Source organism: Tiliqua scincoides, chromosome 1 (assembly GCF_035046505.1).
Source record: "Tiliqua scincoides isolate rTilSci1 chromosome 1, rTilSci1.hap2, whole genome shotgun sequence".
Taxonomy (NCBI): domain Eukaryota; kingdom Metazoa; phylum Chordata; class Lepidosauria; order Squamata; family Scincidae; genus Tiliqua; species Tiliqua scincoides.
Genome location: NC_089821.1, coordinates 116,518,452 through 116,543,319, shown reverse-complemented (window position 1 = coordinate 116,543,319; position 24,868 = coordinate 116,518,452). Strand labels below are relative to the sequence as shown.

At 39.6% G+C, this 24,868-nt stretch overlaps 1 protein-coding gene across 2 annotated transcripts in view; it reads right to left on the bottom strand.

Annotated features, from left to right (window-relative positions):
- The window catches only part of GLS (glutaminase), a 75,609-nt gene that overhangs the window by 27,166 nt on the left and 23,575 nt on the right, over positions 1-24,868 (bottom strand). Inside the window, exons 3-10 of one of the 2 annotated variants that reach the window (XM_066613601.1) lie at positions 17,317-17,366; positions 15,079-15,111; positions 14,762-14,820; positions 13,059-13,125; positions 11,909-11,959; positions 10,022-10,198; positions 8,883-9,014; positions 7,580-7,672 (exon numbers count right to left, since the gene is read on the bottom strand). In XM_066613601.1, coding sequence (XP_066469698.1) covers positions 7,580-7,672; positions 8,883-9,014; positions 10,022-10,198; positions 11,909-11,959; positions 13,059-13,125; positions 14,762-14,820; positions 15,079-15,111; positions 17,317-17,355 — 651 coding nt within the window. In that variant the 5' untranslated portion in view covers positions 17,356-17,366. The remainder of the gene's footprint in view (positions 1-7,579; positions 7,673-8,882; positions 9,015-10,021; positions 10,199-11,908; positions 11,960-13,058; positions 13,126-14,761; positions 14,821-15,078; positions 15,112-17,316; positions 17,367-24,868) is intronic. The other variant, XM_066613517.1, reaches the window with a different exon arrangement.

Below are 24,868 nucleotides of genomic sequence, written 5' to 3'. Positions count from 1 at the left end.
ATTTTGTAAAGTATCTGCTCATTTAAAACCAAGTAAACATTTAATTTCCTAGTATTGGTTCATGTTAAAGCATTTCAAAATACAATGACCAAGCACATGTACAGTGTCACATGTTACTCAATGACATGTATGTATCAAGACCTGGCAAAGTTAAGCAATGATATTTACAGAAGTGTGCATGTTAAATGTTCAGCCTATTTATACACGGATTTTTTATACACTGATTTGACTCAACATGAATGGCCCCTGCAAATGAGAAGGAATGTGCTGATCCCTGGGGTAGGGGAAAAATGCATCCCTTTAAAATCAGTTTTAAAAAGTGAGCAGTCCTTTACCAATAGCCTCCTTAATGAGAGAGAGAGAGGGCAACTGGCTGACAATCCATCAGTCCTCTCTCTAGCTGACCCCCTCCCTTCCCCCTGAGCAGGAAAGAAAGGTGATTGTTTTGCACTGGTGAAAGGAGGGACTGAGTGAAGCACCTTTGTAAGTGCTTGGAGGATGACTGATTGATGGATTGTCTTCTTAATGACTCTTATCTTACATCACAATGGTCAGCAAGGCTGTTTTTCAATCACTGGAGCAAAGAAACTTTTTTAAATTGATTTGCTATAGTGCTGTTTTTTTGCCATCCACATGAGTGCTTGGAACGGAGTAATGAGGTTCAACCTGTATTGTCCTATATATTTTCTCCCACCATTTCCTGTTTCTCAGATTCCATTCTGTAACATGCTTCTCCCACTACAACAGAAAAGGTTAAATAGCCAATAATTTGTTACTTCTAAAAACATCAAAGGTGTGCAAGATACATTTTACAGGGAGTTAGTCACTATCGCAGTGAAATCAGTGGAGTTCAATTTGACCCACCAGTTTCAGTAAGCCTTACTTGGCACAACCAATCCTATCTGGTTAGCAGTCTACAGTTACCATCCAAAGTATATGCACACAGATGAGGAACACACAGGGTGACAACTTTTTAAAATGGATGTTTGCACATAAGTTCTAATTGCCAGAAAACACAAGCTACTATTCAGTGACAGTGTCGTAGTATTTTTTTTCAGGAAGCTGCTTTGATAACACCGTGGTCAACCTGAGGCTGCTCCTGCTGGAAACTCAGAAGGCATACCCAGATACGATGACCACGTCATGAAGGATTCAATCTGGAAGTGAAGGGTTCTACAAGCTGCTTGTAGAAAAATTATTGTAAAAACTCATTTGTAAAAATGAGTTTAGTATAGCCTGCCTATGTGAACTGCCTTGGTGTGAGTCAATGAGAAAGGCAGTATACAAATGCTGTAATTAACAAAAACAGCAGCAAAAGGAAACCTCACCTGTGTCATCAATTCTTACCTATATGTGCATAGCATCATGGCCTGCCTACTTAGTGTTCTGTTCAGGCTTAAAAGGTGTACGGGAATCAACATATAGGCCAAGATTCAGCATGCCCACTGTGCAAACAGAAGGCACTTCCACCCATGTATATGGGGCAGGTTTCCAATTTTCACTGGTTACTCCATCAGTAGCTCCTTCCCATTTCACTATACCAGAGATACTGCACACTATATCAGAGATTCCTCCAAGTTTTCAAGAGTACTTTTTTTCAGGAGGCTTAAGGGCTGCAGCAGGAAGGGCTGACTAATGTAAGAATATAGTGTGCAATTCTCTGGATCCAAGTCAAAGTATTCCAAAACACCAACAGATATCTAGAAAACAAACCAGCAAATAGAAAAATTTGTTTCCGAGTTAGATTTTAGTAGTCATTTAAAGAGTTGTTTTTATGATGAGATCTGATCTTTCAAATATGCAGAATATTTTGTTATAAAAAATATGACACTGTGAAATGTGTGTTTTATTCCAAATTTCAATTTGTGGTTCAAGATGCAAATGAAAAGGAAAAAAACACAAAATGATCAGCTTAAAATAAAATTTATTGTAATACAAAAGCATGTGTGCTGAAGATACATAAATAACATACATCACAAGTGGAAAATGGAACACAAACCGAGGCAAAAACATACATACAACAGGCTAAAACGAAGTTTTAAAAGCTTTTATATTTGAAATGAAGCATTAATGGTGCCAACAGAAAAAAAAAATGGGAACAAAAACAAGTAAAAATGCTTGAATATCAAGAAACAGTACTGCCATCAACACAAACATACACTACATTTTATAAAGAATACTGAGACAAAACACATTTAATATCCTGTCAATTTAAACACACTGTATTTGTGGTCATCCTCATATAACAAGTTCTCACTGGAATGCTGCCACTGCTCTGTAGTATCAGGCCAAATATGATTACATTCCCTTTCCTAAGTTGTTACACAGGGCATTTTCACACATGAGGTTTAGCAAGTTTTTTGAGGTCAATATAAAACCCATATTGGTCAAAATGCTCATTTACATTACAAATGCCTCATGGATGAAAAACATTTAAATAGTACAAAGTAGGTTCAAAGACTCTCAAGCCTCAGGTATGAAAATTCTTTGTCCTGGATCAACTAGGATTGCTGGGGCTCAAGCATTACTTTACTAACATAATACTTTACTAACTGTTTTGTTATAAATTAAAAAAAACATATTTAAGGGAGTCATAGGAGGCCTGCTAAATGCAACCATACCAAGGACACCTGGGTCAGCATCTGCTAAACGTTTCTGAGATGCAAGACATTTTGCAGAAACCAAGTGCCCAGGAAACAAACATTTGGTGCTGCTAAGTCAGGTGATCATTATCTCTTTCCCAATGTATATTTCAGGCTAGCTGAAACCCATCGTCTTAGCATCAGTGATGAACAGTTTCATTGTTTCCAGTAATCCACCTCCCCTGTTTGCATAGGTTCACCTGTTTCAAGGTGTGAAGCAAGCATTCCTACTGAAACATAGGAACAGAAATGTTTATTGTAGGAGAGTGGAAAAGTGAGTGTATAAGTGGAGATGCGATCAATGTCCACTCCGTATTTTGGCCATGGAAGAATAAACTTCACCAAACATTTTTTTTTAAAGGCAGAATTATCAATCTGAAGGGGCCAGCTTGCATCCTGACACCTTCCAGTGCAGCTACATGCTGTTCCCAATCACTAAAATATAGTGGCAATACTTCTCCCTCCCAGTGTGCTGATTCATGAGTTTCTCAAACATTTGTATTGTATAGGGTTTTCCCTTCCATTGCTCCCATCCCCCAAGGTTTTAAAAGCATAGTAGGACCATACCAGCCTTCAGATATTTCCTTTGGCTTAGATCCATAATTGGCTCCAACAATGAAGGTATCTGGGTTAATCCGAGAGTCTGTTCAGACAATATTTTCCTTTCTAGGATTCTTCTTGGAGACCAGGCTTTTGGCCTGCCCACTCCTGCCCCTAAGTCACTTCTCCCCATGTGTGCAAGCTGACAAAGTCAAAGCACACTCCAGATTTCTCACTAAGGAAGATGGCAGGTAGGCAAGCAGACACATGCATACTGATACACCTGTGAAAGCATAAAACTAAAGGCCTGTTCACATGCCTGCTTTCTTCCTGCCTCCCCACACAGGGACTTGATCTAAGGAAGGAAAGAGCTTATTTCAGTTTTCCATGATCTACCAAGGTGGTTAGTTAAATTTACAGAGCAAGACTGCATACTTGCAATCTCCCAATCATTGAGACATAACCTATTTGTGTTAGTGATCCTAACTACCTACTCTTGCTTAAGAAATGCCTTGCGAAACCAAATTGATGTCCACAAAATCCAGCATCTTTGCAAGAATCCCAGTAGCCAGTAAACAGTGCATAAGAAACCGGTCATGGGCCACACTTTACTTTCTGCTCATCTCCGATTTAAGACAAAGGATATAATGCTCACTGTCATTTCTGTCATTTTTCCACAACATTCCCAGGTGCATTCATCACAATTAAGGTATGTTTCTGGTATAATTTATAGCACCTATTAATCTGATCCATGCCTAAAGTCACAATCTTATGTTTCACAGCAAAAAGCTCAATACAATACACATTTATATAACAGCATTCTATTAAATTTACTTGGGCTTACCAATGGCATATACTGTGGTAAGTTTTAATATTTAAAAGCATGATATATAAACAAGCTAAGCATCTACACACTGGTGTATGATGTTTGTATAACAGCCTTCACAGCTCAACTAATTTTTAACCTTGTCTACTTTGCAGTAATTAAAGTGACTTTATGTATACAAGTAAACACTTGATTAAATTGACTAATGAAGCAAATTGGTGTCTAATAATACTGAAAGACCATTAAGTTCTTACGCATTTATGACAATGCATATTCATCTACAAACCATGTATATGACTAGTTTTTAAAGATGCAGACAATTTTCAAAGTTTGTTAAATCAAAGTCCATTAAATTGAGAGTTCACTGTATTTGCTTGTAAGCAAGTTGTATTGAAAACTGAACTTTATTCTATCTCCAGGCAGAGTTGAAAGACCCCCCCCATCTGAAAGCCCACAGAGCTACCACAAGCAATGAGAGAGAGAGGCTACCACAAGCAATGAGACAGAGAGAGAGAGAGAGAGAGAGAGAGAGAGAGAATGTCTCTCTCTCTCCTTTAAGTGTTTTTAAGATCAAGCTACTGTTTATCAAAACAGACTCTCAAATTAAAAGGCTCAGTGTGTGGTATCCAGAGGTGTCTTCTGCGAGCAGAAATGCTTCTGTATGCATGAAAGAACACTGGAAGGTTATTATGTGGAGAAAGTTACCTCCATTCCTGAAAAGTTCCTGTGCTTATAGAAGATACTACACTATCCTTTGGATAAGCTCAACAGTTCCATAAGTGGTTCAGCAACATGGTTGAGTACCACTATAGCTAAGAGGCTTCCCATGAAGATTAATATCCACCCATTTTCTGCTAAAACTTAACAGAAAGTACTGACAAGTTTGCCCACTTGATTTGCAAACTAATTTTCCTACGCCGATTGTTGCCATTTCTCTCTTTATAATGATAGCTTACATACTGTACTTGTTTCAAGTGTCTGTATTTTTTCCAACATTCCTAAAATCTCCCTTTTAAAATCATTCCTTAAGCATAATGTAACTGAAATTGTTTAGACGTAACTGAAGACATACATCCCCATTTTGGTTTCCATTTGCTTTCTGAAAAAAGCAATTACAGCAATCTGCATAAAATTAGATACTAATTTTTGGTATCACAAGTAGTATTTACAAACAGTGAAAACAAAGAAGAGAAACTAAAATACGTGTATGTGAACTCTAAAGAAACTGGAGTGTGTTGGAGGAAAACAAACCCAGAAACCAGGACCCACTCCTTTAGCTTTGCTCTCCCCAACCTTCCATTCTATATACTACAGTGGTGGAGATGTCCTCATTTGACTCAGGTGACACTTTTTTCCACAAAGTCTCTTTTAATGCAAGTTCATGCTGAAGACTCTCATAATCCAATGGTCCAAAGGAATGCTAGTTATTCAAGCAACATAAGTATTAGTTTACTGCTGAAAAGAAACATTCTAGCATTACTGATATTTAGCAATTAGCACGGTCTCATCCTTCATCCTCCAAGACTTCTTACATTGTTATGCAGATAGTTTTTGTTCCAGACGGTTCTGGGATTTGTGCAATTTGGAAGGAGAAAGGTGCATTTCCAAAACATTTACAATGAAATTCAGTGGATCACATAAGAACATAAGAACATAAGAACAGCCCCACTGGATCAGGCCATAGGCCCATCTAGTCCAGCTTCCTGTATCTCACAGCGGCCCACCAAATGCCCCAGGGAGCACACCAGATAACAAGAGACCTCATCCTGGTGCTCTCCCCTACATCTGGCATTCTGACTTAACCCATTCCTAAAATCAGGAGGTTGCGCATACACATCATGGCTTGTACCCCATAATGGATTTTTCCTCCAGAAACTCGTCCAATCCCCTTTTAAAGGCGTCTAGGCTAGACGCCAGCACCACATCCTGTGGCAAGGAGTTCCACAGACCGACCACGCGCTGAGTAAAGAAATATTTTCTTTTGTCTGTCCTAACCCGCCCAACAATCAATTTTAGTGGATGTCCCCTGGTTCTGGTATTATGTGAGAGTGTAAAGAGCATCTCCCTATCCACTCTGTCCATCCCCTGCATAATTTTGTATGTCTCAATCATGTCCCCCCTCAAGCGTCTCTTTTCTAGGCTGAAGAGGCCCAAACGCCGTAGCCTTTCCTCATAAGGAAGGTGCCCCAGCCCCGTAATCATCTTAGTCGCTCATAGGAGTTTCCACACCATATACATAGATATACTGATACTCTCCTCCAGGGGTGCTCACACTTTTTTGGCTCGAGAGCTACTTTGAAACCCAGCAAGGCCCGGAGATCTACCAGAGTTTTTTTTACAATGTTCGCGCCATCATAACATATAACATTTATGTGTACAATGTATGTTGGTGTACCTTGAGCCCCACTGAGTATAACAGGACTTACTCCTGCGTAGACATGCCTAGGATTAGGCTGTGAGGCTGCAATCCTAGCCACACTTACCTGGGAGTAAGCCCCATTGAGTACAATGGGCCTTACTCCCGGCATTTCCTCCCAGAGGCACCTGAAGGGGGGGGTCGGCACTCCCTGATCTACTCATTTTGCCTTAGGGTAGATCGCGATCCACCTATTGAGCACCCCTGCTCTCCTCTAACCCACACAAATACTTCCAAATAGAAGACTCCAAAGCCTTAAAAGCAAAGCTGCAGTCACAAGAAGGCGGTTCACTGAAGTGTGCATATGAACACTTCTTAAATCCCAGCCACTATAATTAAGGGAGATAGTAACTGGAAGATGTTTTACTACAACTTACCAAACTGACTGCAGTTTGAAGCAAGACTGCACATATTGTTTATCACTACTACACTAAAACATTAACCACCACTGGGTCCTTTTCTATCCTTCGAGGTAACCGCTGTTATAGAAATGTCATTAAGATTTTTTGGTAGGGATTTTTAAATTATTCAGAGTTTCCTATAATAAACCAGCTAAAGGACTTCTTAAATTATATTTATATATTTACATGACACACAATTACAAACATATTATTGGAATGTTTGTAGAATATGGAAAACACTTTTCTGGTCTGTTGATTCTGCTTCATAGAAACCGACCTAGTAGGACTTTAGGCCCACCTATAAGTGATTAGCAGACTCTTCATAGACTTCTTTGAGGTTAGCCTAAATACAGCAGGCCAGGAATTCTAAGCTAAAGAGCCCACTGATTTTCAGCTCTAAGTGAAGCCTTTATTTGTCCCAGGCTGTCCAAAGGTTTTTCTTTTTTAGATTGTGCATGTAGATCTATTGTAACACTGGCATATCATTGAAAACTCTGCTTTTATTTTGTGTGTTTGTTAATTTCTATTTTATTGTGTTTTTAATTGTTACCAACTCAGAGCCTCTGGGCTAAGATTTAAAAGAAACACCATAGTTAGCATCTGGCACAGTTCTATACACAACAGATTTGGTATAAACTGTACTTGAGAATTCAGCACTGAGGAATTGATGCAATACATGTCATTGAGCAATCTTCAGACAGAAAATGAAAAACTCAACTTTTTAAAACACAGATAACACAGAGTTTTAACTTACCCGCTGATCACCACCTTCTCTGCGAGGATCAAGCTTCTTTGCAAAATGCCTCAAGTTATCATAATTATGGAAATTGCACAAAGCAACCAGTTCCTGCAATGGTCAGAACATCACATTGTTCCATATACGCACATGTCAACCAACATAATTTCATAACTTTCTTTGCTTCTACCATCTGTAGTCTGGCATAATCTATAGTGAAAAGTTGCAAAGCTAACCTCACAAACCATAAGAAAGAAGTTGTTAATCTGAACTCTGCTAGAACATAACACAGGCTTGAAAAATATAGTTGAGGAGCACTCAGTCATCGGGTAAACAAATGCAAAGGAATTTACTTTTTCTCTCAACAGACCATGCTGCAATAAATACAGGCCAAGTCAAAAGTGGGAATGAACATTTTCTCTCTTAGTTAAATGCATCTCTATCCTCCTTTGCTGTGCAGCAGAGACCAATGGAAGAGAAAGAGGCAAGAGTTTATATGGCAAGATGACCACACACAGAGAATGAGTCATACCTGTCACCTAGCAATTAAGCAGTGGAAATGGATCTAAAGCAAGCTCTTTGCAACAGTATTCTTCCTAATAGTCTTGACATAGCATTGTCAATGTGCTTCCTAGCAGCAGAGTTACTATGAAAGCAACATATTTAATAGCAGTGATATGGGAGTTCCTGCTTCATCTGCCTCTACTCCCTCAACTGGCTTCCACCAGGCTGAGGGGGTATCCCCTTTAATCAGAAGCCAGAATAGCGAAGTGGGGCTTTCTATGTCCCACAATCACAGTCTCTGGAGAAGTCTCTTTCCCAGTGGTGCCTCAGACTTCCCAGGAGAGGAATGGACTGAGTCACCCTTGTCATCCTCTCTGCCACGTAGTTCTCTGAGCCTCCATCTGCCAAATATACCATGGACCTCTCTGATAGACTCTCTCCTCTCTCTCCTTCAGCACATTAATGGTTTGTCTTATAACTCCCAGTTATACATAGCTTCCCACATTCCCTGCCTTGCCAATTCTCCTTCCTGCTGCTTGCTTGGCAGTCTTGCTTTACTGTTGGCCGTGCTGAAAGAAAGTCACCCCAAGTCAGGTTGGATAGGTACCACTGCTGCAGACCTGGACACCAGCATAAGACGTTGCAGCCAAATAGGGCAATAAACAGTGAACCAACACAAGGCAGGCAAGTTTTTGAAAAAATCTGGAGGGCCTTGAAAAGGTGTACAAGCAAGGACTACTGGAATTCAGAAAGGTGCTAAATACAGGCTAGTAAGTGATAGTTAGAAAACAAAAGTCAAGCGAGAAACCTTGCTTACATGACAAAAATGTATCCCTTTTACACTGTTGCCCATCTTATCCAAAGGTGGTGACCAGCACATCATGCCCATAACATTAGGAACCACCAAAAGAATGCCACCAGCAACTCCAGATTTTGCAGGAAGACCAACCTATGTAAAATGAGAGTACAAGAATGTTTTAATTTAAATGTCCAAAATATATTCATCTGTAGTTCTGATTATGTATTCACTGAGACTTATAAAGGCAGCAGTCCTATTGCTGAAGTGAGCGCACTCTTGTGATCCCAAATAACACAAGGGAGTACATCTTTAATTACATCTGATGTGTAATTTTACCGATGTCAAGAAATGTCAATAACTGAGTTGCAAAACAAGGATCTGTTTACACATGCTGAAAGTGTGTTGCTGCTGCATCTTTGCATAAATATGACTAACTGAAAAGGATGGGTAAAAAATAAATTCAGTTTTCTACAGCAACAGAGCAAGTTACCCCGTTGGAAGTAGACGAGCAGAGAAAGTCCATGCACAGAGCAATAGCATCAATAAGGATCAAAGATCAAACAATTAGGACCACAAGAACCACACACTATACCCAACTTGCACACCAGAGTTTACCAGCCCCTAGCACCTTTTCAAAAATCAATTCTAAGAATCAGGGAACCAATGGGAATATGGGATGTAGTGCAAAGAGGGGCTGGAGATGGAGGGCAAGTCAAAGAAATTGCATTGCCCACAGCGCAAGTGCCTTTCCACTTTGTGCCAAGACAAAAAGTACAAGGTCCCCCTTTGCTTTTAAAAATATTCTATACCAATATGGGGCTACTTGATTCTGCCATGAACCAGGCCAACGGGGGCACCCAAAAAATATGTGAGCCCCTAATATGCAGGAAACTGTCTATCACATTCTCTACTATCTGAGGATACAGGAAGATTTGGGAGGTCTTCCAGGCATACGCATAAAAGTTACACAGCACAAAAGCTCTTTCCAGGACCTTACTGGTCTCAACCTCATGAACTAAACATTGTTTAATTGCTGTCCCCACTCAACTTCATAAAAAGCTAGAATCAACTGCTATACAGAGTGAATGTCAGCATTCAGTTCCAAGCACTTCATAATACAGCACACAATCAAATGCTAGATTGCAAAACAGACTTACATGGAAGGCAAACTGTCCTGAGAAGTCATACATGCCACAGGAATGCATTAAACTTAGGGTATTCCGAACTGCTTCAGGGCTCAGTACCCTCTCACCAGTGATTGGACAAAATCCCCCATTAGCCAGTGTTGCTGCCATTACACTTGCTGATTCACAGGTCACTTCTATGGAGCATAGCTTAGGAAAGAGAAAGTTTGTAAGCAATCTCACTTTTCCCATTACACTCTACAAGCACAATGTATAAAGAAATGAATGAAAGGACTGCCTTGCAAAAATTAGATGCAGTTACAGTACTATTACTATTCAAACATGCTTTGCTTACACTGCTATAAGGGTAGTACAATAATTGCTACCAGCTTGTTTGAAACAAGTTGTGAGTCCATTACAGCGGAAAACAGGGGAGGGGGAAGGGTTCTAAACCAGTATTTCTCAACCAGTGGTATGGGTACCACAAGTGGTATTTGTGGTGGTGTCTGGTGCAGTACCCCTGGACACCTGCTACCCAGCAGCTAGACCAGGAACATGATGCAACAGACAGCAGTAGGAGGCTCAGCAGAGCTCCAAAGCATGGTTTTCAGTGCTTGAAAAGCACCACCCCATCCACCCTGAGGCTCTTACAGATGTTGGTTATGTTGTATCCGACCTCCCAACCCAAAGTTACTGGCAATGGTGTCATCACCAATTATTTCACATGGTACTTCAAATAGGTTAACCATATGAAGTGGAACAAAAAAGGATAAATGTTCAGAAACACTGTTCTACACTGATGGCAGGGTAAATATTTTAATGAAAAAAATAGGTCACTATTCAACATGAACCTCCATTTGCTAAGTAAGTGAAGAATAAGATTTTTCCTATCAAACCAATTTTCTAGTCTTACAAGAACAAAAATACTTAGAACAAAAATTTCAGAACAAGTTTGAATTTAATGATCAGCCTTCCATTAGTGTTCTTTATAACAAAAATAAATTGCCCATTCACAATCACAGAATTAGTCAATCAACCTGAAGCAGAATCATGGCAATTCGTATTAGCAATGGTAATAAGGCAAATTTATTCTGAACATAATATTTGGACAATGTTTCTAATTTCTAACTTACAATTAGATAGGTGATTTGAAAGTATGTGGGTGGCATAATGTCTCAAACCCAAATTTGTGTTATCCTAAGTGCATCTGTGCTGGCATACGGTGAACCATTTCTGCTCTAAATGGTGAACTATTTCATTTTACAGATCCACACAGTTTCACAGAAACATTATATTAACAGTATTGCATGCAGATGCAAGCATGTCAATAAGCTACAGCACTGTTTTGACTGACATGACTAGGGTATCAACTAGAATGCTGCCTGGCATGACTAGAATGTCAGACAACCACATGAAGGTCAGTGAAAACTGCTGTGTTCAGCAGGGAATTCTACTTTTGATTAACACCACACTTGCCAAAAATAAAGTCAAAAATCAATGCTTGAACACTCATGGTGAGGGACAATAAATTTACAATATTAAGTTTCCATGCCTACTTGTGGAGCACACCAACTCTCATGTGATCAAGGTCTCCTAATCACTTCTGCAGCATTATCAAAGCAAAGACATTTTGTTTTCTAGCCGAACATTTTTTGTCTATAGCGTGTATATAACAAAGCCAATAGGTTTCAAAGGTTTCCAGTATGAATCATTTAACTTCTATCAGCTATACAATTTGTGAATAGTCTTACAGTTATCAAGTCAACAAATCAGAGAAAAATATTCTCAGACTGAGCTCAATATTCTCAACTGAGCAAAAATATTCTCAAATATTCTCAAACCGTTGAAGCTCAACTGAAAATATATTTTTCCCCAGTTTAGACTTTGCACTTACAGAAACAGTGAAAACTAAGTAGTTACCTGGAAGTAGAAGTCTAGTATGCCAACCATATCTGTACCTTCTGGAAAACACTGAAACAAAGGAAACAAAAAAATTTGAAAACACAGAATATTAAAAAAGGCAAATCACTGAACTTTTGCCAGCATACAAATGAAGTACTGCAACATTTAAAAAACACTGGCTTTTTAGAAGGCGATTCCAAGTCTTCCATATATCAGGCATTCAGTGCTTCACTATATGAAAGCATGAAGCAAAGCATCTGCAGCTGCTTACACTGAACCACATAAATCAGAACAGCGTTTTTTTTACTGAACCCTAGGAAAGGACTGTAAAATGAAGGTTTGGGGATTAGTGTGAAGAGAAGGCCAAAGCCTCTTGAACCATTTTGGGTTGCTGCATGCCTTCCCTTCCACCACCCAAACAAGTTGGGGAAGGGAAGGTTACTTTCCTCAATCCCAATCAGAAGCCAACTGTTTCTGTCACCCTTGGTCCCCAAAACCTGATGGAAATACCTGTGGCATAATTTTTAACAGGAGTCCAAGACAAAGAGAAAAATTGTCACCTCACTGAAGCCAATGCAAGTAGACTCGAGTGCATACTAATCTGTAACACACTAGCTCTTGCTACAGTTTTTAAGCCTTTTGCAAGGTAAGCCTAGTTCCAGTTCCTGCTTTGTAGAAGAGAAAGAGCATAGGCCTACCAGGAATTCCAACACTGATTCAGTTGACATCCTTGTTCTTCCATCATGATTCACCTGGGCTATCTGCCTTCTCCCATTTTTTCTCACTTTTCTAAGTCCACATGTACTTCAATTTATTTTAAATATTTTAAATAAGGACAATTTAAACTGTAGCGCTATGTTGAAGATTGGGTAAATATGTTGGCATCACTAGCCAACAAGATTTGTGCAGAAACAGCTTTTGCTACTATACAGAACAGGTTTCCCTGAACTTGTCCGTAGAGAGGAATAGTTACATCTGACAAGAGCCCAGCAACTATGTTTCTGGAGTGCAGCGATTGCTGTTTTACTGTTTGTAGGCACCGTCATTCACTGAAGCACAGCACCCTTGTTTACGGTATGAATGCAGAAATGAAAATTTTTTTTAGTAGAGGTAAGTTTTAAAAATCTAATGGAGACAGTATGATGTTGCTAATTAAAAAAATACATACCTTCTTCTCTTTCAGATAATAGCCTATTGCAAAGTTTCTGTCTCCACTCTCTCTTTCAGACTGGAACCTAAAAATGCACACAATGAATCTGACACATATGAATAGGACTGAAAGCTTACAACAATGCCTGAAGCCTTTAGACTGGATTAACCGCACACACACCCTCGCCGCCGCCGCCGCCAACCCATTCAGCAAAACTATAAATGGTTGGAAGCTCAATTTGCAGCATTCACCAAGGCCACCCATCACTACCTTTGTGGTTTTAAATTAAGTTTTTTGAAAACAAGATCAATAGCAGTACCAAGACAGGAACAATAGATATCATATAGCTATATGCTTTAGGACTCAATCCTAACCCCTTTCCAGCACTGGCATAGTGGCACCAATGGGACATGTGCTGCATCCTGCAGTTGGGTGTCACTCACGGTGGCCTCCTCAAAGTAAGGGAATGTTTGTTCATTTACCTCAGAGCTACATTGCCCTTTTGTCAGTGCTGGAAAGTACTGACATAAGAGGTTAAGACTGCACCCTCAACCTATGCTACATTAATGAAAGGGGACTGTTAAAAAGTTACATGTTCTCCAAGATATAGGCTAATTTCTCATTTGGCCTTGGGGTCTCTGTAGGGAAGGAGGAAAGTCTCTGCAACATCTCCACTCCATGATTTAGTGGGTGCCAACCGTGGGAAGATGCTCTGACAGGGAGGGCAGCATACTCACAGCCATGCCTGTAGGTGCCTGTGATCGCAACCTGGAAGTGGGTCACAATCTTTTTTTAATGTTCTACAAGCCACAGAGAGCCCTGCAGAGGGCTCAGCAGGGCTCCCCAGATCCTGATAGCAAGAAAGTAAAAACAGCCTCCCTTCCCCCACAGCAGCATGATCCTGGGGGGCCCATCACCACTTTCCACATCACCCCTGCAAAGACTTACCTTGGTTCTCTAACTCCCAGAGAGTTTGAGAACCAATGTCATAGAGTGACTTGCATATATACTTTATTCAGCTGTTGTCTTCCACAGCAGCTCTTTCAACCTTTGCTCTCTTCCAATCAATAAGAGTTCTTGGAAGTCTGTGCAAGTGCCATAAGGGAACTTGAAACCTGGAATCTGTAGTAGTTCTCTGCTATTGTCCCATTACTGCTTACACCACAGTAGCTCCTGTAGGGGGCGGGGGTATTGTGGTGGGGTGTGGTCATTTCCCCATAGTGGTGATCTTTTGCTGTGGTACTCACTCCTAGTGACTGCTGGGGGGCATCATTCTAATTGCTCACTGGTACTGCCCCCACTCCCTAATTGGGTTACTCTGGCAGCATTTCTTCAGCCAGTCACTGGGGCTGGGAAGACACAGCAGTTGGTGTATCACATAGAATCACTCAATGGATGCAAGTCTGCATAAGTATTTCCATGGATGCTGGCACATTACCAGGAGGGCTGTGCCAGCAAGGTATTGCCTGGACTCTTGTGTTTCTCCTTCCTCCACTCATGTTGGACAGATTTTGCTATGGTGGTCATCCCTTCGTTGCACCTTCACTGCTGCATTGCTGGCATGGCATCAGTATAAGATTGGCCTGCAGTAATAAAGCAGTGGAGTGCCTCAGAGCCACTGCTAACATGTTCTGTTTTTAAGGAATCTCTTACACATGCTTTAACCTACCTAGTACCAGAATAAAACAGGAAAATTTTCAAAATGTTTGAAACATACTTACGTGGCATTACTAAACCCAACATACTCGTTTCCAGCCATCTTGTTCATGAACTGCATCACCTATTGGAGAAGCATCACAATGTTTTCCATCACACAATATGGCATCACTTAAGCCCAGTATTCAACATGACTAATTTAAGCGGCATAAGCATTAAGTACTTGCTTGGGTACTTTATGCCAAGGTCAAAAGATCTTGAATGGCAATCAACATATCCACCATCAGATAGGAAGAGAAAAAATGGAACACAGCAATACTCTTACCCTGCATTTTAAAACTTAAGTATGGGTACAATTTTGAAGATCATAAGGTTTACTTACATAGTCAAATTTCTCTGCATTATTTGCTCCTTGCTGAAAGGAAAGAAAACATATTTACAAAGTTTGTTAATACAAGAGCAGCTTTGGTTCTAATTTAACTTAGTTTATAGAACAAAATACTCATGTGATAGTCTAACTACTTAAGTATAACTAATATTAAACTATTTTTAATCTAATACCTAGATTACTAAATTGTTCAAAGTTTAGGTAAAAGAATACTACAGAAAGTTTCAAAAAAGTTACCAGTATGTGGGTAACAAAATTGAACACTGAATAAAGCCAACTTTAAGTGCTCTTTACTTAATTACAAATTAGTGCCTGGAAATTAATTTGCCATTTATGCAAAACAATGGATACATTTTAACTTTCAATCCTTTTAGTTTCAGACAATATTTTTCACTATGCTGTGTTCTAGAAAATTCAGTGACATACAGCTGATTATTTTGTGTGGCTACTGTTTAAACAATTGGGGAAAATACTTTAGAATACTGTATTACCACTGCTATAAAGACAACTGCATTAAAAAAAAATCTGGCTGGGATCAATGAGCCCTGCTGGGAGCTTCCATTTATATACCCCACCATCACCACTGCTCCAATGTAGCATGATGAACAGCAGCTCCGAAAAATACTGGGAAAGCCCTGCTGCACATATTCAAAATCTTGTACTTGGCCAGAAGTTATAGGTACATCTCAGCCACAATTTAAAAACAGTAAAGATAAATATTCCCCAGTCTCAACAGGAATTGAAGAAAAATATTGTTCAAAGCTAGTTCAATAGAGGCTTGAAAACGCTGGATTTTAAATCACCACCAGAATAAGATCAGAAAAATTTCAAAATGTTTGAAACATCTGGAACATCCAGTCTGACACCAGTGGAGCTTAGGCACAATCTTTATGCATTTCTAAGTGCATGTAGTGCAACATCATTCTTCCCATGCTCTGTTGTGTATCATAACTAGCCTTTGAAACTCAAGCAAATATATAAGGGCAATTATACGATTACAACTGCTGCATGTTACATTAGCATTTCTTGCAGCATGTATATAAAATCTGATCACACATGCCTCTCAAGGAAACCTGGCCCAAACAATTAGTCTGCATTAACTATATAGGGGCATACAGAAGTTGCTATCCAAAAGGTGGGAGGAGCTCTGTTGCCTGGGCAGATTCCCCCTCACATTGTTTATAGGTTGTAGCCACAATAGCAGGGTCTTGTTACAGATACTTACAGAGCTGCATATTTATTTCAGACATGGTTTTAATAAACAGATAATAGATATTCTTTAATTCAATGTAATCACTTATTTTCCAGGAATATCTAGGATTGCCAGATCAAAATTTGTGAAACAAACAACATGAAAACTGCACTTTATAGGTCAGCAGTTCCCAAACTGGGGGTATGACCCAATTTCTGATGGCCTGCAAAATTGACACAGCTAAAATTGATTAGGCTACGTACATCAAGGGTTGAGTAACCTGCTACTAGGGGGAACTCTGCTGCCCAATCACCATTATAGCCACAGAGGCTTGAGTGGCTGGTTAAGTGATACTCTTTTTTTAGGTGAGTCCTGATGCTAAAACATTTGGGAATCATTGCTGTAGCGTATAAAGTTTGGGTGCTTTGAAATATAATAGTTTCACTGTGTTTATGGGGCTGTAATGGAATAATACAAGGACCAACTGGTAACTTCTTCCATATCTGAACACTAGCCTACAAAGACATTTTCAAAGAAGTTTTTGTTGCATTTTCAAACAGACTGTCTCAAATGAATAGGCTTTAGTTAATGCCATTGAAACATTTGCTTAATGTTTTAATTTAGTTCTGTTATCTAAAGAGTGCTTCTAAACAATCCAAGAAGCATTTCTCTGTGCTGGGGTGGGGAGGACTGAACCTTGTATATACCAGCATTGTACCCAATGAAATGCATCAAGCCAGCCTCATTTCCCATTCTACAAGTGGATTAGGGTGTTGCAGATAACCTGTGAAGCCACACGCACCAGCTCATCTAGTGATGTGCAGACACACACGTATGATCACCAGCTGAAAGAATACCACACTGTTGTGTCAAAGTTATGCACCAATAAAGTAAAAATGCTGCTACCCACAGAGTCAATAACTACATTATAAGTATGCTAAAAAGGTTAAGCATTGTTTTGAAAGGCATTAGAAAAACAAGCTTTTAAAAAGTGTAACTCCAAATTTGTTCAATGAAAAATAATTAAAAGAAGAAATTACCAACTTCATTGAACTGTTGCAGTTGTCAAAATATTCCATAGATCCTAATGCTGTAAAATATGTAACAACATTTAAACCACAAAAACCTTTTAAATGCACAGTGAATGTCTCTTTGGGAAAGTGGGTCAGCATTAGTCATGGGATGCTGTACTGATCATTGTTGTATGGTTAAAACAATTAAACTGAAACAAGTTTTGCATTTCTCCCCTATGTTTAAGGGAGAACAAGAAAGATGCTTAATGCAAGGGTAGTTTAGTTATCTTTCCACCCACCCACCCCCCTTAACTGAAAAAGCCTTCACAAGTTTGATACTATTAGCAAAATAACCATAGCAAACAAGATGGGCATATCAAAGCAAACTTATTTCAGCATTTATTAAAGTCAGAGGTGTTTGACTTTTCGGACTTTATAATCTCCAGCAAAATTCTGAAAAAGGAACAACCTCTTCAAAGTCCCTTTCACATTCCAATTTAAGTTAATCCATGGTGTTGATTAACATCCTCCCAAAGCAAAAACTTAAACCTGTGTTTAGCTTTTAGTGCATTAAATATCTTTCCAGTGGTACTTTTAATACATATTCTTAACTTGACCCCTCACCTTTGTCAGACAGTCATGGTCAGTTTATTCCCCCTTTTTTTTACAGACTACAAGTTAACTAATTGAAAGGCAAAGTAACAAGCAAAACAAGGCACCAAATCTTTAAGGAGCTATTCTTTCCCTATGGCAATACTGAAAATATTTTCCTTAGCAATTTTTAGGTGGAACAGAGCAGTTCTTGATTTCTTCAGTTTTATTTTGCTTCACATCTAATTTTTTCCAGTTTGAAGAATCTTCCAAGTTAACTTTGAAATTTTAGTCTGTCTACAAATGTACCATGCAATGTCATTTCACAAACATAATATATACATATAAACACGTATGTGTGCATGCTAGCATGTATATTTATGTGTATATGCACACTACTGTGTATATACAGATGCACATTTATGAACACAAAGGAACTGAATAGTTTAGAACTAAGACAATCATTCATGCACAACTTCTAATATACAGATAAACTCTCAGTTACACACTGGAACAAATAGAATGAGCCTAAAAACTTCAGGGTGCAGCAAGATCTCAGCAACTCTTAAATTTCTATAGGTTTCAGTTTTTTTAAAATGTACTTCGACCCAAATCCTAACCAATTTCCCCTGCACTGACATAGCTGTACCAATGGGGCATGTGATGCATTTTGCAGTTGGGTGGTGGTCACAGAAGCCTCCTCAAGGTAAGAGAATGTTTGTTCCCTGACCTTGGAGTTGCACTGCCCTTACCTCAATGCTGGAAATTTGGTTGCGCCCTTAATGACCTAATACAATTTTTACATATTTCTTGTGTGCTGTTATTTAGTTTACAAGCATTGCGTTTTTCTAGAGTTAGCCAAGGGCTATTTATCACTAGACAATCCCATTATATAATCCCATTATGTATAACCAAATACTAATTCACTAAGAGACTGTATTTTAAATTCATTTCCTGACTCAAACTTCTATGTGTATACTGGAGCCCAATGGAGCTATATATGAGCAGATCCCCATCTTTTCAACATCAGGAAAAGTTTCATCCACAAAACCATCACTGTATAGTCTTTCGAGACTGAAGGTTGCCAATACAATACAATGGAGATTTTACAAAAAGAGACATAGAAGAAAATATTTAGTGTGCACACTAGGACCCAAAGAAAGGTTTGGTTGTTGAAATGGTTCAGAGCCCCACAGTGGGCCCCTCAGCGTCCATGAGGGATCCATTCTAGGACATTCTAGGATAATTAAGTCAGCAGCTGGAGAGCCTCAGAACAACTCCCGGATGCAACCAGAAGGCACTTCTAGTCACATTGAGAAGATCCTCCAAGGCTCTCCAATGGGCTTGGCATCTACAAATACTGAAATCCTTGGGTGTTGAGCCCATGGATAAGGAGGAACCACTGTACAAGCTACAGAATCAGGTCAAAACAGTACTATCATTTATTATCTTGTTAAAAATTGTAACATTCACTGCCAAGATCAAATTTTTAAAAATTACATTAAAACCTTTGAATACTAATAGATTATGCTGTCCAATTTTTTGGCATGGTTGTGTCTATAAATGTAACATTCATTAATGGCTCCTATGCTTTCTGTATTTACACACTTTGAAATGTATGGTTTGATTGTAGACCTGGTTTACATCCTACCACAGACACACAAGGAAGCCTTGGTCAAATTACTCAGTATCTTAACTGTATAAGAGTAAAGATGATCTCTCACCACATCAACAACCTTTTTTCTACTAAAGTGTTGTATAAATGGATTTTTTGAAGTCTGTATTAATACTGTATTAACAGAAAGTTTTCAAGACAACTTAATGTAAAGAACCAAAGAAAAAAGATAATTGCCAAGTTTGGGTAAGGAGCATAGATGCAAACTACTTGTACTAAAAGAAATCTACATACAGGCGTGCAGGATTAACAACCTTCTGCTTAACAGATGGCATATACAAGGTGATCAATGCACAACAAAGAGGCTCTTAATGAGGCAGTCAGGACTCCCTCAGCCTACAGCAGAGTATCTATTCACTCAACAAAGTGGCTTTTAATGCAAAGAAGAAGCATTCCGTCTCCAGTAGCCTGTGCAGCCAGCTAATTTCTGGCAGGGAGTGTCTAGATTCTAGAACAAAGGCACTAGATTGGACAGAATGTTCACTTAACAATCTAATTGCATAACAATGGGGACTGGAGAATGTACCCCAGTCATTAAGTGGCACACACCTGTATTGAAAAGAATACCTGACTAAATAGCTCAAATAAAATTAAAAGTCTGTCTGTTGGGTATGAAACAAAGTGGTTTGCTCATCCAGAACTATACTGATACAAAACACACTAGACCAGCAATTTTCAACCTTTTTCACCTTGGCACACTGACAAGGCACTAAAATTGTCACGGCACACCAGCAGGTTTTTGACAATTGACACCATGCTGCCAGTGGGGGCTCACATCCCCATTGGCCCTACTAATAAATGATCTTCCCCCAAATTCCTGAGGTACACCTGTGGACCACTCACGGCACACTAGTATGCCATGGCACAGTGGTTGAAAATGGCTGCACTAGACATTCAGACTTTCTTGGCACAAACCAAGAGGAAGATCATCATGATACTACTGCTACAGCAATTCAAGAGCTGAGCAAGAGGTGGTAGGCTACCCTCACATTGGCAAGAGCTATGGCTATGATGGGAAGGGCCTGCATCAAAAGTGTTTTATCACTAAGTTCTGTTCCAAACAAGGTTCTGTACAGGTACAGATATCACAGGTGTGATTGCACAGAGGCAAAAAAGGAACTACTATACCCAAACAATTCTATTCAGAAGCTAACTACATTCTCAGTAGCTTCCCCACCACTACCTCCCCATCAAAACAAGTAAATGGTCTGCAGCCAGAAACATTAAGACAGGGAAAAGTCAGACCTGTGCCTTATCTTACCCTAGGGGCACATATCCATGCAAACATCTTTTATTTTTTCCCCACTGTCTAAAATTTCACTAATTAGTAATAAAGAAAAATGGATGCTGAATCTGTCTGGGAAATGTCTTAACATAATAGCATTCAAAACCAAGATAGAATATTTTGTATCACTCAGGGTTAGTTGGTATTTATTCACAGCTTTCATTAGAAGATTTTAGAAGCTGAAAATACATAAAAATTATCCTTTCATCCTCCCTGAACATTATGGAAACTTTCTCTATATTTAAATGCATCTTAATATATTATCTGAAACTAATGTTGACCAAGTCGTGTACATTATTAGAACGCTAGACCTTCTATCTAAACAGATTAGAAATCATCATACTTCAAGACAAAATCCTTTCTCTGTCTCCACACACTTCAGCATTCCACTTAGTTAGCAAGGCCTCAATGAAAAATGAGGATTCTGCAGTATGCTTTAAGACGAACTTTAAAACTGGCCAGTCTACTTTGGAAACTTACTTTGACTGTACTGGGCAATGCAAAACCTAACTGAAAGATTAATCAGTATAACACAAGGCAAATACTTAAACAGCAAGACACTATTTTCCCAGAACTTAATGGAAAAATGGCCGACAGGATGCATACTTGGCAACTTGTTTTAACGATACCTAGTAAGCTAAAAATTTCTAATGCTATTTTAACCTCTAAACCAGCGGTTCTCAGATGTTTAGTACTGGAACCCACTTTTTTAGAATGAGAATCTGTCAGGACCCACCGGAAGTGATCTTATGACCAGAAGTGACATCATCAAGCAGGAAAATTTTTAACAATCCTAGGCTGCAATCCTGCCCACACTCACCCAGGAGTAAGTCCCATTTATTATCATTGTTAAAAAGATATACATAGTAGCATGTTAAAAGTACAGAGCTGTAACATTTCCCCAGATGCAGTCACATACCATGGTAGCATTAAGTTTAATATATTGAAATAAAATATTGAAATGAATGGGGACCCACCTGAAATTGGCTCACGACCCACAGTTTGAGAAACACTGCTCTAAACAGAGATTGCGATGAAAGTACCAGGAATACAAGCTTCATTAAGATAAATCTATTAGTTATAAAGTTCTCATTGCCAGATCAAGAAGTCTCTATTGTCATTCTTGACCTCTGCCGCCTTCAATCACTCTGTTGCTCGACTCCTTACGGGGCTTACACTGCCATCAATCATATATACATTTTCCTTGGAGCAAGTCCCACTGAATTGAATGAGACTCCATTCCAAATAGACATGCATAGGACTGTGCAGTTTTGCAATATGATTCTTTTCCTAACTGGCCAATCATTCCTCCACAGTCTCCTCAGAGCGATCCCTGTACCATTCAAATCTGCATCTCCAATTGCCCAGTTGACAGTTTTGTTTGAATGCTTCAAACTCAATATATCCAAGACAGAGAACTTCGACTCATTCTTCTGAAGCCCTCTTATTTTTTCACTCTCCTTAACCATTGACAGTGTAACCATTCTACTGACAATGCTCAAAGACCTCACTTTTTACCCCTTTCCCTCCTTTAGTCCCCATATTCACGTCTTTCTTCAGAATGCTTCCTAAAACTCATCCCCCCCCCAAGTCTTTGGACATCATTTTAATCTACATACATCTACAACCAACCACTGAAAATAACCACATATTCTTCACTGTCTCCATTTTCCTCCCTTCCCTCTGCTTTTCTTGTGCCTATCAAGACTGCAAGACCCTAAGAGTAGAGATCTATTCTCTCATTCTGTGTAAATGCACCACTGTACTTTGGTGGTGCTACGTGAATGTTCTTTAATCAGACAAAAGGATAACCACCAAACAAAAATGCCTAGTCTATTTTCTGTACCAGAATTTACATGTGCAAAAATCAGTAGTAGTCAGAAGTGCAGAGTGTAGCCAAGAGATTAGCTTATGGCATACAACTATATGATGGAGCACATTAAAAGATGAATGCAAGCAAAAATACACCTTCAGATTGCAGTCTCTACACAGTGTGCATAATTATTGCCAATAATGAAAAAGTTTATGCACAAAGCAGAAGCAACACCTTGTAATCCCACAGAGCAACAGTTCTTAAGATTTGTTGTACTGAGGGGTCAATGCTCTTAAAATGTTTGCCCTCTGTGTAACCCCTCCTTTTTTGTTAACTGCCACATGGGAAAATGCTCATGGGTTAAGTCCAACTTCGTCATGCCAATAAACCTGCACTTGTGTCACCAAGACTTGTGTCAGTCAACAAACTTACTCAGAAAATCTACACAGGGCACAATCCTAACCCCTTATGTCAGTGCTTTCCAGCACTGACATAAGGGCAATGCAGCTCTGAGGTAAGGGAAGAAACATTCCCTTACTTTGAGGAGGCCTCCGTGAGTGATAGTCAACTGCAGGATGCAGCACATGTCCCATTGGCACCAGCTGGAAAGCACTGACATAAGGGGTTAGGATTTCGCCCACAGTGATCAGCTCCCATTCATTAAGGCTACCATGTGTAGCAGTCACCATATGGAAACCCTTTCAAGCAACTCCTATGTGGATGCTACAACACAAGATCCAATCCTAGAAGCAGCTCCACAATTGAAAAGCAATTACCACAGAGCATGGACAACTCAAATCTCTGTCCATTAGGAAATTGAGAACCACCATCTTAAGTAAAAGCAATGTCCATCTAGTCCAGCACTCTCTCCATCCATGGCCAAACAGATGTCAGTCAATACTCCCTCTTTGTCTTTACCCTATACCAGGGGTGTCCAAAGTTTTTGGCAGGAGGGCCACATAGCCTCTCTGACACTGTGCCAGGGGCTGGGGGGGGGGAAGAATTAATTTACATTTGAAATTTGAACAAGTTTACATAAGTTTACATAAATGAATATATTAAAGATGAACTTATATGAATGAATGAAGGTCTTGCAGTAGCTCAAGGCCTATAAAAGGCCTTGCACAAAGCAAGGCTGGCCTTTCCTATGCTGCCGCTACTGCATCACAGACGTGAAACACGCAGTGGAGGGAGCCCTCATTCCACAGCTCACAAGAGAGGTCAAACAGTCTCCCTCACACTGAGAGCAATTGCGTTGGGCCAGTGTGGTCTCCAACACATCTCCAGAGGGCCAGAGGCTCATTGGAGACTGGGGGTTCCCTGCAGGCTGCATTGAGAGACCTCGAGGGCCACAAGTGGCCCCAGGGCCGGAGTTTGGGCACCCCTGCCCTATACACTCAGCTCCAGCCAGTGCAGGACAAGTTAAGCTTTAAATAAGATGTCTATTACTGTTCGTTAAGACAGTGAACAAGCCAACACATGCTCCCTCACCCTCCCAGATCCAGCTGAAGCAATAACTTCCTAGTTTCTTAAACCAAAGTTGCATGATGCTCAAACAATAACCACTGAAGTTATTCCAAACCACCAGGATTTCAAGCAATAGTTTAAATCTGGTTTGCTGAAACACTTATCAAAACACAGTTCACCAGTTCAGATGTCATAGGACAACTTGGCTTGAGAAATCAGGAAGCAATTGATTTAGCTAGATGTATATGCAGAACAGTGAGTTCATAATCCAATAAATATTTGTCAGACAGCAGTATGAAATGGACAAATGTGATACAATTTCACTGGTTTCAAATGTCACTTAGTAACCTACACAATTTCATTTTATGATAACAAGAACATACGGTAGCACAATTAGAGCTGTTTGGTGGTCTACATACATATCGGTTTGTCACAAAACGTGAAATTAAGGATAACTACTGAATTCCAAGGATCTTGCACAACCTCTCTTAACCCATTTCTGCCCAGCCCACAGGTGTACACATTTGATTCCTGTTGCATATATGCAATGTTGGGCAGAAATGGCTTAAATCTGATTAAGTCTGCAAGTAAGACCTGTAAACTGTCACTTGCCTAGTCATTATGGATAAGAATGAACTGTCTACACTCTACAGGTTATAAGAAAGAGAGGAATACTCTGTCTAAACTCTACAGCAGGGGTGCCCAAACCCTTGCAGCCCTCGGGGGCTCCCAATCAGGCCTCTGAGGA